This window comes from Eufriesea mexicana, unplaced genomic scaffold (assembly GCF_001483705.2).
Source record: "Eufriesea mexicana isolate 0111107269 unplaced genomic scaffold, ASM148370v2 scaffold4094, whole genome shotgun sequence".
Classification (NCBI taxonomy): domain Eukaryota; kingdom Metazoa; phylum Arthropoda; class Insecta; order Hymenoptera; family Apidae; genus Eufriesea; species Eufriesea mexicana.
In genome coordinates this window covers 157,673-170,845 of record NW_016912091.1, presented here as the reverse complement: position 1 = coordinate 170,845, position 13,173 = coordinate 157,673, and the positions used below count along the sequence as shown (strand labels likewise).

Below are 13,173 nucleotides of genomic sequence, written 5' to 3'. Positions count from 1 at the left end.
CTTTCCAATATATTTTTCGATATAAATTTGACCCTAATTAATTAATTATTAATGATTATTCTACGCAGTGTTTGAATTATTGGTCGATTTGTCGCAGACGCCATTGGTTTTTCATTAATTATTATCCTTTACGCAATTAATTTATGAAACTTTATGCACTCATTATAAAGGCAATGTCCTTGCGAATCTTATAATGTAACTTTTGATCACATTTTGCTTCTAATTTCGCTCATTATTAAATATTTTCATGCAAGATCGTGACGGCCATTGTTACGAAATCATGGACGCCGTCAAACAATTATTAATAACTAACTAATTAGCGTAAAATTCTTTACGAAAGTTATATAAGAATGTTGCCTAAAGTTTCAACTTTGCAATAAAATTATAAAAGTTCATAAATTATTCACAGAAATTGTGAAATTTGTTAATTTTTCACCGCCGGAGCCATTCTATCCTTTTCTAACCGTTCTCTGTCCTTGTTTGTCACGTGACGTGCTCTTCTACGACCTCCTTGCATATTCTATATTCCTATTACAAAGTCCAAGTTTCGAGCCCAAAATAATAAATGTCGCTAATCGAATGTCGCTTGATTTTCCATACTTATCTATCTTATGGAGAGAATCAGTGCCGTATTAACCAATTTGCATTGGGGGTATAAAGAGTTTATTTATTAACCGGATTTGTATTAAATGTCAGATTTTGCTATGCATTTATAATAACATGAAAGAACATACTGTAATTATACGTAAACAATATTTACTATTAATATTAACGGTTTATCTCCACTAATTATGTTTTTATTATTAACTCATATATTTTTTATTGTTTAAGATTCAGACAATATAAACATCACAAATAAAGATCAAGACAATAATTAAATAACACTGTTGCAAATACAAGAAAAAGATACATATATACTTACGTCGTTTGACTGTAAAGTCGTAATGAATTTTTTTTTTGCAGATTGTTATATGTTAGCACCATTGCACTTGGTACTCGGATTACTCGTAGCTACAGCACTGTCGAGGCCAATGAAATGAAGAGTGCTGCGTAATGGTAAAACGCCGTATATACTTTATCGATAAATATTTTCGCAACTTAATCGAAATGAAAACTGTTTTAATAATTCTGTTCCATGATATTTTCTTCACAAAAGCCTACAGCATATGCTATTGTGTAGGAAATTCGTGTTAGATAAAAACCTTTTTCTAGAAATGCAAAGATATGTCTAGAATGTACGCTCGGAGATTGATTTTGGTAGCTCAACTGGATATATTTTAAAAAATTATTGTTGTACATTCCAAACCAAAGAAGGAGAACATTGATTTTGGTCAACATATTTTCTCATTAAAAAGTTGACGCTATTATTTATCTGAGCTTGTAAAATTAGTCAAAGAATCTAATACAAATAAAATTACGTTTTCTTTCTTACATAAATTATAGGAATTGAAATATTAATAAAAATGTTATTAAAGTGATAAAGAATTATAAACATTTTAATATACGAAAACAATATTATTTAGAAAGGGAGTGGTACATATCTTCGTCACGTACAATTGCCATTAATACCAACAGAGAAATGTCCAGTTGAAGGAGTAGATAAGGAACTGCATTTATGTGCAGGCGTAATAGAAGGTGGACGTGATGCTTGTCAAGTTTGTAATAATTTATATATAGATTTAGTGTATATAGTTAAATCTTACTCTTTATATAATAACAAAAATTTTAGGGCGATAGTGGTGGTCCATTATTATGTAATGGTACGCAAATTGGTATAGTATCATGGGGAAAAGGCTGTGCTCGTCCTAATCTACCAGGTGTATATTGTCGATTAGACTTATATTTAAATTGGTTAAACGATACTATTGAAAATAATACTGCATCCCAAACTGTTTTTAATGTTACCAATATATTCATTTTAATAATATTCTTTATAATATAAAATAATTGTATGAAATATATGTATTTATTAAATGTATTTAAAATAAATTACATAAACAATAAAGTGAAATAAAAGATAATGAAAGCTTTGTACTTTATTGTAATAACGACATTAATACTGTGAATTTAAATAAATTGTATAATTTTTATATTCAAACTTAAGGCTATTTTTAAACACATATGTTTCTGTTTCCTTACTACTAACATAATATTAATTTAATAAAATTAATTTGTACTTTGAATTTTTTAAATACGATATTAAATTCAATATAAAAAATTTGATTTATATTATGTACCATGTATTTTTAGAATCAATTGCAATATTCAAAATCACTTTAAAACTAATTTCACGTGTATAAGTTGCATTACATGTATTATCCGCGATCCTTATTGTTTACAACTAACATTTGTCAAAATGAGTATGACAGATAACTACGACGTTTATGTTGGTGGAAAATCAGGCATTTTCAAAGGTAATTATAAATATTTTAATTCAATATCGTGCTGCTTTCAAATAAAAATTGTTACGATAGGTTATGAACACAAGTTAACCTTTAAATATACTTCTTGTTTTATTTACAAAATATTATATAAATAACAACAGGTTGAAAATTATGATAATTTAATATGTATTTTGTCGATAGGTGTAAAAATAGATAAAAATGACTATGTAACGAAAAATATACAGAACTTAATTTCCATAACGGATAGTGATGAGGTTACATCAATGTCTTGGGGCGATGATGAAGAAAGAGAAATTTTAATTGCTTGTGGTGTAAAAAGCGTCAGGAGGTTGTACATAATATGTAGTTTATCAACTGTGGTGCAGTTTAGATTGTTACTCTTGTTAAAAACATCATAACTTCTTTTATTTTCCAGTGTAAAAGTTTATGACACAGGTTGTTCAATGTTTACATGTTCCTTCTTTTGCAATATTGGAACAGGAAAAATTGCTGGAATATCACGATATGATGAGTAAGTAAAATCTTAATAATTTCAAATATTATTGTAACATTAAATTTTAATATAATATTTTAATAACTAGAGCAATTCTGACTGCTGTTCAGTCAGGAGAGATAAAGCTATGGCGATTTAAGGAAGAAGATGGATTTATAATAAATGCTGGTCAAAATTTGGATAAAATGTGTCATTCAAAAACAAACAAACATTTCATAGCTACTGGAGGTCAAGAACACATGTTAAAACTATTTGATATAGAAAAACAAATCCCAATATTTATGGAGAAAAATTTACCTCATGATTGGTTACAATTAAGAGTGCCTGTTTGGATTTCTGATATAGAGTTTTTTCCTAATACAGAACAAATTGTTACAGTTAGCAAATATGGACATGTAAGATATTAATTTGTACATGATTTTATTATGCAATTGTTATGTATGGTATAAATATGTTTACAATATAAAAATAAATTTATACAGGTACGTTTATATGATCCAAAAACACAAAGGAGGCCTGTTATAAATATTGAAATAAAAAATGAGGCTTTGACAACTTTAGGTGTCACACCACGAGAAAAGTGTGTATGATATATATAAAGAAAATGTAACACGTTTTTCTGAAATGCAAATGTGAATAATTAATTATTTGTTTAATTGCAGGCAAATTATAATAGGTTCTGGTAAAGGTAGAATGAATCTTGTAGATTTAAGAAATCCAGCTAAAGTATTAAATACATATAAAGGATTTGTTGGAAGTGTAACTGGAATAGCTTGTAGTAAAAACGAACCTTACATTGTCAGTGTCAGTTTAGATAGATTTTTACGAATACATCATATTGATACAAAAAAATTATTAAAGAAGGTAAAAGCAATTTGGTAGTATGAGAATGTTATATTAAGGAATAAACATTTAATTTAATTAAATTAGTATTTATCATGTATTATTTTATGTTGCAGATTTATTTAACGTCGAAAATATCGTGTATGTTATTACGTTCGGAGTCTTCATTGTTAATAGATAACAAGATTAATGAGGAAAATACACAAACGGACAGTAATAAAATTACTGAAAACTCTGAAGTAGAAAAGGGAAAAAGTATACAAAACAATTTAGATAATGATCCGGAATATGACACGTTATTTGAAGAAATGGAAGTAGTCAGCAATAAAGAAGATAAAAAAGTAATTGAAGAAAAACAAAAAAAAATAAATACACGTTCAGTGTTAAATAATAAAATTGTAAGTAATTTGGTAATATCATTTTGCTTTTTTGATTACTATAAAATATCAGTTAATGAAGGTAAACAACTCTTTATTTTGTAATACATAGGTTCCGCAAAAAAAAGTATTAAGGAAAAATGGAAAGCCAGAAAACTCTTATAAAAAAATAAAAAAAATGAAAAAATACAATTGAGTAAGAATATAAATGAGATAATTCCGAATCATTATCATTTTATGTAAATAGCATTATCCACAAGTGAAATAGAAAATTTTGTATATTTTTATAAGTCTATTCATAAAATTTCGAAAAATACGATCTGTTAGACAAAGTATAAAAGATGTTAATATGCATAAAGCATAAATAAATTAAGTATATAAATTATATACTTAGAATATAAATTATAATTTGGCAAATTTCTAAGAAGAAAAGGTAATAAGGTACATAAAAAATAATTACAAACATGAAGTAAAATGTTTCAGTTACGATGTATTTTGTCACTCAGTAATTTTTTTTTTTTTCTTTTTTCTTTTTTTCATTTGTACCTTACATGTACAAGGGACATGAATAATACGCTAATAGATTTTGCCCTGGATATACAGTACTGAGACGCGACTAAGTGTACTGTCTAATTATTCGATTAATTCTTTATTGTACAATTTATTCTTAATACCTTGTCTATATATTGTTTTGGTTCACAAATACAGCGTACATCGACTTCAATGATTCCTCAACACTAACAATGTTTGTTTTTTGTTAACTGTTACATTAAACTTGTGCTTTCAATTGCAATAGTAATATTGAAATCGGGTACGCTGCAGGATGTAGGCTACTGTAATCTTTTTACGTCTAAAAACTAGAAAAATTGAACGTGACAACTTGTGAAGTCGAAACGTATTTTGTACTAAAAGGAAATAATATTCGCAGCTACAGCACACTAAATCTTATTCGGCTACAATCCTTTCAGCTGTACAAAAATCATTGTCCACTACGCCTCTTGTTAATTAATACTAACGTAAATTTGCTTTATAATGACTGCGCCCTCATCTGAAATGGAATATTTATTCTTATCCTCGTAAATGTACCTAGGAATAAATTTACTAAATTACAGGCACTGTCCCCTTCAAGATTCAAAAGGTGATTTTCATCCATATTTTTATAGACAAAATGGAGCTTTGTGCCAAAAAGGAAAATATATTCCCTGGCACAGAGGCCATTTATATACAAATTTCCACATAAATGTAACATGCAGATCTCTGCATAATTTATAATTCCATCTCTTCTTCCGTGCAGTAAGCGTAGAATGAAATCTGTTTCAAAATGAAACAGTATTTTTTGTTTAACAAATCGTTTGTACAGGAATGCTTTCTGCCACTCACTTTATAATGTGTTATTTAAATCATGTACAATATTGAGTGGAGTCCATGTTTTACATAATTTTGAAATACGATTCAACATTGGTGCTTGTTTAATCTGTGTATAATATTATGAGCTTTATAAATATTTACGAGAACTAATTTTTGCACTTTTCAAAACAATTTCTTTTAATTAATCATTGGTTACATATGAAAATTAGTAATAATATAAAATATAATTACAAAAATTCTCATCCAGCGTATTTTTGTTATGATGCCAGGTATAATATTCTCGTCAATAATTACATAAGTACAGAATTTTGTCAAAAATCATTGTAAAAATTGTAATATGTTCTTCACATTTCCATTTTTTTTTCCAAATAAAAATTTATGAACATAATAGTTAATTTATAAAAACCTCTTGTAAAGCAAATACAAACATAGAAGTATTTAAAAGAAGCGCTACTAAATAAAATTATATATACACACAAGTCTAAAATGAACATAATATGTTCGTAATTAAATCGCTTCGTTAAGTAACTTGAACAATGTGCTAAAAATATTTTGATACGCATAAAGCATTAATTAAAACAATCGTGGCAGCGCATATTAATTGTAGAATTGTCTTTTATTTTTCATATTTTGTAGGCCTTTTAAATCTTAATAGTGTATTTTCGACTTGTAATCTTTTTTCATTTTTTTTTTGTTTTTTTGTTTTTTTTTTTTTGTTTTTTTTAAAGGTACATGAAATAATAACATATAAATTCAACAACAGATTGTAATTTGAATTTATATAAGTATTGCTTTCCTGTACTGAAATATCTTTGTGAAGCTTATATAGAAGTTACATGACAATACAATTTCGAACATCTTATCTACTATTCATATTTTATTGTTTGTTACTCATTGTATGCACACTATTTTCATTTCATTGCTCTATCAAAGTCAGCTGTTAATGCAAAATCAAAAGCACCATGTTTTTTCTTTTTTTGTTTTTTTGCAAAATATCACATGCTGTGCAATCGTTTAAAACAAAATCGTTTATTATGCACATCAGTTTCTAGTATTCAGACATCTAACGTGATAGTTCACGAATAAGAAGCTACTTTTTTTTTATAGATAAGCATACAGGATATACATATTTAGACATTTTCTTAACACTGTAATATTTCGTTCCGGTCAGGAAAAAGCGTGGAAGGCCTCTGTAAAAACGAGGTCCATATTTATTAATTATGGAGCACTCTTTGATAGACGACTACTCTGTTTCATGTCTTCTGGACATTTTTCTAAACTATTTGATGTAAATAAAGTAAATTACTTAATAATCTTTGATCTGAAATAAAATACAAAGATTTCAGTATAAGAAGGAGCATAGCAACATTATAAATCTAAAGGATGCAAGAAACCACTATTTGTTTCCTCGAAAATTCTATTGAAACATTCCCAGTGTACGATTGAAGAAAGGGTGTAGAGAATATCATACCCTGAGTAGATAATGGCGTAGCAATCGTTCCTGGCAAGAAGCTCGAACGTCTATGCTGAGTAGCATTTGTACCATAAAAAATTAAGCTTAATTAACTTTTATACAGTATGGAGCATCGCATTATCGTTTGTCGCGTCCAGTAAAATTCATTTCGTTATTTTCACCATTTTGCGTGATTTTATTATTTTAGATAACAGCTATTTTTGTGACGTGAATTGATTGAACGAGCAAATAACAATGTTTCCCATGTTTTTCGTAAGTTCTTAAGCATTAGACACGAGAAATCTTAAGAACATACAAGAAACAAGTTTACTCGTACACTGCTTGTTACACTATAATAAAGTTCGACTTTAAAGTCGTAAATTGATTCACAATGTCATGCTTAATAGCATATTAAGATAATATTGCCTCAATCTCCTCCTGATACGGTCACTTCTCTCCATGCAGATTCTTGAGATTGATTTACTAAAGTTGACTGAGGTTCAGAAATATCTGATGCTGCAGGACTTAGCGGTGGACTAGGTGTTGCGGGTGCTTCTTCAGACTGGTTTACTTCAGCTGTATCTTGTTCAGCTTCTGCATCGCCATCAGGAATTGAAGCCTCCGACTGCACAGAACTCGGCGCCTTTGACAAAGAATCCTGTGCTCTTAACGATATAGAACTATCTTTATTGCTACTGCCATCTTCACCTAAATATTGACATTTATATGTTAATATTTTTACGTACTTTTATAAATAAAAATACATCAATTAAAATACATTCTTACCACAAGGCCTAAGAACGAGGTAGAAGAGTAAGTCGGATAGAGAAATTATACCGATCACTTTATCATCATCATCAACCACTACTAACCTATGGACCTGAAATTTTTTTATATAACTTACTTATTCATAATTTAAAAAGAACATTATATTATGCAACATATAAAAATTAAATAACTATACTGTTTAAAATGCAATTGTAGTGAATGTTTTTAATATCTTCTTTTATTATGAAAAATATAATAATTATACCTCTGCCCTAACAATTTTCTCCATAATAGTAAATAGGGTTTCATCTAATTTACAACTTTGAACTCCTTCAAACCATTCATTGCGGTGCTCATTTGCTTCTCTTAATGAAACATCTAAATTATTATATGTTTTTTCTGCAGCTAAGTTCTGTAAAAATGTAGAAATTTTACTATATTGTACTGAATTTTACTAGAAGTTAAGATATTGGTTAAGATTTATAAAATCGACTTACAATAACATCAAACTTTGAATAAATGTTAACCAACTTTCCTTCTGTATCAATAATTGGTAATGCAGAAACTCTCCTTTCAACAAATTTCTTTAATGCTAAAATTATGCTAGTTTCTTCTGTTGCTGTTTCTATATTTTCAAATGTACCTATCCTTAATTCCCTCAATGTTTTACTAGTGAAAGATGGTTTTGGTAGCTCATGTATCTGTTGTTGAATTATTTAAATAAGATATATATACACATATATAAATACTGAAAATTATTTTTCTCACTGTTATAATCTTTTGTTCAATACTTACATAAAGGAAGAGGAACCTAAGAATTCGTTTGTGTGTCAAGATATAGAGAACATTTCCAGTATCTGGGTCTATCACAGGCAAACGATGAATTCTATTTTGAATTAGAGTTTTAATGGCCTCATATAAAGATGCATCTGGGCCAATGCTTACTAATGGATGAACTTGATCTTTCAAAACTTCTAAAATAGCAAAATTTACAAAATGTTTATAGTGTTAATTGTTGAACATAAAATCTATAAAGTATTTAAAAGCATATTTACTTCTCCATGTATCTAATTCATGTTCTTCTAATTCATCCATTGTTACAGATGGGCTGGTATAATACATCTGTAGGATTTTTATAAAATCTGTTATAGTTAGCATTCCAACAAATTCTTGCCTCGCACTGTCCCATAATGGTGCAGCTCTCACACCTGTAAATAAAATTATTGTAAACAACAAAACAAATAATTGTAATTTCTGAATAAAGAAATACAAGAGTAACAAAAATAATACTCCAAAATTTATGATAAAAGATTAATTTTATGGTCAATAAGAAAAGGAATAATAACTAAAATGTCATACAACTGAAATGAATTTTGCAACTCACCATTGTAAACAAGAGCAAAGAAGGCCTTCTTAACGAGGAGGTGCGTATCGAAAACGACCAATTTGGCGCTGGTCGGTATTAGGTCATAACATTTGTGAAATTTGAAGAACTTCACGAAAATCTGTGATTCGTCCTCCTCTGAAAGTCCAAATAGTTCACAGTAGAGTAATGCTTTTTGGTTACGGCGAAGCATTTTTTTCTTATACGATGTCACAATGTTCTTACAATTTGCACAATAATTTCTCAAATTACTCTCAAGTCTTATTACAAAAAATTGACACTTGACACTTTCACATACCGAAATGGTTTAATCTTAACACTTGTGACGTAATAACAGCTTATAGCTGTTAGCCGGGTTTTGTACCTACATTGTGATAGGTTATGGTAAAGAAATTCGGCGCCGAATCGCAAATTCTGGCGCTACCTTCAAATATTATGATAAAAACTAAATACGGTTATACGAAGACAAAAATATAAGATTCACTACTATTATTAAAAATATTCAGATCTACACTGGCTCCCCACCGTAATTTTAATTTAAGAGACCGCTGAAAATACTTAATGAATCTATTCATAATTTATCGTATAAAGATCATACGCATGACTATTTTATGATTGAGAAAATGATTCTAACAACATAATCTTGCAATAAGGGGCTATCCACTTAAATTCTGTCACTATCAAATATACTTCTTCCTACTGTTCAACGCAAAAAATGATAGCGATGATGAAATGGATCACAAATACATACAAAATATCTTCACGAAGAATAGCGATATTATGCAACTAAAAGCTCTATTTACGATTGATTATACTACAACATAAATTACGTTTTCAACGTGTTGGAATAATGAGAATTTGGATTCAAATATTATTTACACGCATATCTTGATTAAGCGAAACTACGTTTTCATATATTCCTACACAATGTACGCCATATTATCCCGCGAAAAAATTTCAAATGTTTTTAATAACAAGAAAGTAAGTTGTAATGTTGGTAGCATGTAGTATAGAATTTTATTATTCAGAGCATGGCTATAAACTCTCCATGAAATTTCATTACCATGATTATTAACCGTTTTCGAAGCATGGAATTTATTTCGTAATAAACGTAATGAGAAGGAATGAAATAGAAACAGCAGGGGATTCAGCACATTTGCTTATCACGGAAATTAAAAATACCTTCGTGAACCGAATAAATGAATTTATAATCGTTTCAATTCGATCCCACGAACACAGAGAATTTCGAAGACGCGAAAACTTTACGACCAAACGAGATACGTAAAATTAAAAGAGGTCAAAATTTTGCGTCTTAAATGCGGTATGTACGTGTCGATAAAACAGGGATTGAACATTACGTTTTAATATCGCGAACAGAACGTGAAACACTTTCCATTTTTATATCATTCCGTTCGTCGTCAAAGAGCAAGCTTTTTCGAGGACGTGCGAAATCACACTATATATCAGAGGAGAGGAGAGGGAGGAAGAAAAAAGGACGAAAAGTAACAAAACTCTCGCGGAGGCAAATATAGCAGATAAGAGAGACCAGCGCAGCGAGGGAAAAAGAGCAAAAATACAGTGAAACGTGAAAAAAACAATCGCGAAACTAGAAAGAACTGCAGCATCCGTGTCAACAGGATGAAGTGCTGTTCAGTTTCAGCTCACGATGGAATAAAATGGATTTGTGGGCGTCAGATGAATCAGAAAAATTCTAGTTAAATTCGAGCCATTCGAATTGCATATGTCCACCAGAACTTCCACTGCATTTTTTCCTAACATGATAATTCTCTTCCTGCTTAAAGGTAATCAGAGGAACATTAATCAATCATAAATTAAAATTTATTTCCTGCATATCTATATAACACTTGCTACATACCTAATGGCTGATTTTCTGTTCCCCTAGGTTCCTACTTACCAAGATTAAGAATTAAGCATATATAAAAATCACTTCTAACCTATTTCTAGCAATTATTAATAGATGTTAAAAAGAAATACTGAGGCATGTTTATCTTGAAACTTCTAAACATCTCCATTTTGATACATTGAGAATCAAAATAGAAGAAGAAGATGATGAAAATTTAATAAATGTGGTACAATGGTATATATACAATTGCAACTATATATATAACTGTATAGTATATAAAAATTGAACTTATTCTTACATAAAAGTAATTTTATAGAAAATAATATACAGTATAGTAGTATAAAATGTAATCATCTTAAACATTGTGTAAGTTCATAATCTACTTTGCTCTTAGGTTGATGTACATCGTAATATGATACAAATGGAACTACAAATTGATCGTACTCATCATTTAAGAGGTTCTATCCTTCCATCGTATCATCGTTAATTATCAAAGTAACAAGCAGAATCAGACATCCAACATAAGACACAGTTCGCTCAAGAACTCAAGTATATTCCAGGAAACTGAAAGCCGAGTATTCACTGCAAACCTGTTCGGAATACTAGTTGCAGAAGTATCGTTCGTAATACGGTACTTTGAGAACGCGACTTTAACATGATGCTCTTAGGCAGCTGTAGAACCTGGCGTATGAATTATAAATTTTTGAAATAGAAGTCTCTTTTTCCCTTCGTGGAATAAAATTAAAGATAGTTCTATGATATCAACGAGTGTAAAACCCCAATTAAATTATTCTCTTTGACTTTTAATAATTCTGAGAAAATTTGCGACTTCTCGATTAATTTTTCCGAAACACTTTTAAATCTCTCATAGTCCAAAATTTAGAAAGAATGCACAAGAGAAAAACTAACATTTCTGCTACGAAAATTTAAAAATATAAAGGTAAAATTTTTTAGAAAATTTAGTAAACAATCTAGTAAAAAGATTTAGCAAAAGAATGGTAATTTTGATCTCTTTAAATTAATTTGAACAATTATTATACCATTTTATAGCCTATATCGAGGAGTTCCTTTAAACACGTATTTCATTTAAAGCAATACAAAATGATGATATAAACGCGTTACCTGTGACTAATTAAGACCATGACTTAACTGCTCGTTGACTCACTGATCATAAAACACATAATCAATGAATAAGAATCCACGTGGAAAATTGCAGGGAACTATTCGCTCATTAAAGGTTACATCGCGCATTGTTGTGATAATTAACGAGAAAAATGTAATTTAACGAGAACCGACGATGCAAATGTATGTATGTTCTACAAGCTGTCGAGGTACAAGTGATTCACATTTGATAAGAAAAATATTGTTAACCACTGACCCATTTCACGATAAAACTTTCGCACTCTTATGGCTGTATCTTTCCGGTATATCACGCGAAACGCTCGTATACGCCAATAGAATTCGGGATTAATTATTAAGTGTAGTTCATTAAACATCGCCTGACTCATGCTTCAAAACGAACATTATATACACAAACTTCTTTCTAATTAACAAAGATATTCTATTCGAAGTATACCAATGAAGTATAATAAAAAGCACGAGGCAGCAAAAATGTTACCAACAATTTTCCAACCTCTTTATCAAAATTACTAAAAACTGAAATTGTTAGAAATTGGAAGTTACGCAGAAAAACGATGCGATAGCAAAAATGAGCAAAAATAAGCAAAAATAATCTCAAGAATATTCACACATTATCATATTATATCCCATATACTTATATATATAATTGTTACATCTCACTCCATTTTTACCTCTATCCTCTCTTCCTGTCCCACTCAATTCATCCACCACACGCGAAAACGAATAAACGAAAAATAAAATTATTTGCTTCCAACTTCAAAGGGCTCATCCCGCCAAAGAACAATAAAACTGGATTAAAAAAGAAAAATTAACAATTCAGTCACAACCTGAAACGTACCGCAACTACTGACATGGAACGGTGCGTCAAAGATACGAAGAACAAAACCCAGTGCTCCATCAAATTATCGAATCGTTGGAAGATCGATCACGACCTATCGCGATTACGTAACGCAACGATCAACGTCAAAAAGAACGGTGACACGCGAGGTACGTAATTTTTCTACGAAGATCCAAGGAAGCTGTCTACCACCTCCACCCTGTTCCTCACGGTACACGAACGATTTCATAACGATCCATT

The 13,173-nt window shown here is 29.7% G+C and overlaps 3 protein-coding genes across 12 annotated transcripts in view; 2 read left to right on the top strand and 1 right to left on the bottom strand.

The window, feature by feature from the left end:
* Nucleotides 1-1,523: 1,523 nt before the first annotated feature.
* LOC108551428 (anionic trypsin-2) lies at nt 1,524-1,942 on the top strand (the record flags this gene model as incomplete). The annotated part of the gene is made up of 2 exons (XM_017905590.1): nt 1,524-1,655; nt 1,730-1,942. Coding segments are annotated over 2 exons (345 nt in total), but the record flags the coding sequence as incomplete, so codon positions are not given.
* A 362-nt stretch (nt 1,943-2,304) lies between these two features.
* l(2)k09848 (WD repeat domain 74 lethal (2) k09848) lies at nt 2,305-4,314 on the top strand. The gene is made up of 8 exons (XM_017905589.1): nt 2,305-2,414; nt 2,586-2,733; nt 2,821-2,916; nt 2,987-3,293; nt 3,381-3,478; nt 3,561-3,762; nt 3,858-4,139; nt 4,231-4,314. Exons 1-8 carry the CDS (start codon nt 2,357-2,359, stop codon nt 4,312-4,314), a joined length of 1,275 nt encoding a protein of 424 aa, XP_017761078.1. The 5' UTR covers nt 2,305-2,356.
* A 1,893-nt stretch (nt 4,315-6,207) lies between these two features.
* The window catches only part of LOC108551429 (SNF4/AMP-activated protein kinase gamma subunit), a 100,429-nt gene continuing 93,463 nt past the window's right edge, over nt 6,208-13,173 (bottom strand). For all 10 annotated transcript variants that reach the window (XM_017905594.1, XM_017905596.1, XM_017905593.1 and 7 more), the window contains 7 exons: nt 9,092-9,229; nt 8,763-8,915; nt 8,503-8,681; nt 8,205-8,408; nt 7,973-8,119; nt 7,726-7,819; nt 6,208-7,647 (listed from right to left, as the gene is read on the bottom strand). In XM_017905594.1, the coding sequence (XP_017761083.1) occupies nt 7,367-7,647; nt 7,726-7,819; nt 7,973-8,119; nt 8,205-8,408; nt 8,503-8,681; nt 8,763-8,915; nt 9,092-9,229 (1,196 nt within the window). In that variant the 3' untranslated portion in view covers nt 6,208-7,366. The remainder of the gene's footprint in view (nt 7,648-7,725; nt 7,820-7,972; nt 8,120-8,204; nt 8,409-8,502; nt 8,682-8,762; nt 8,916-9,091; nt 9,230-13,173) is intronic.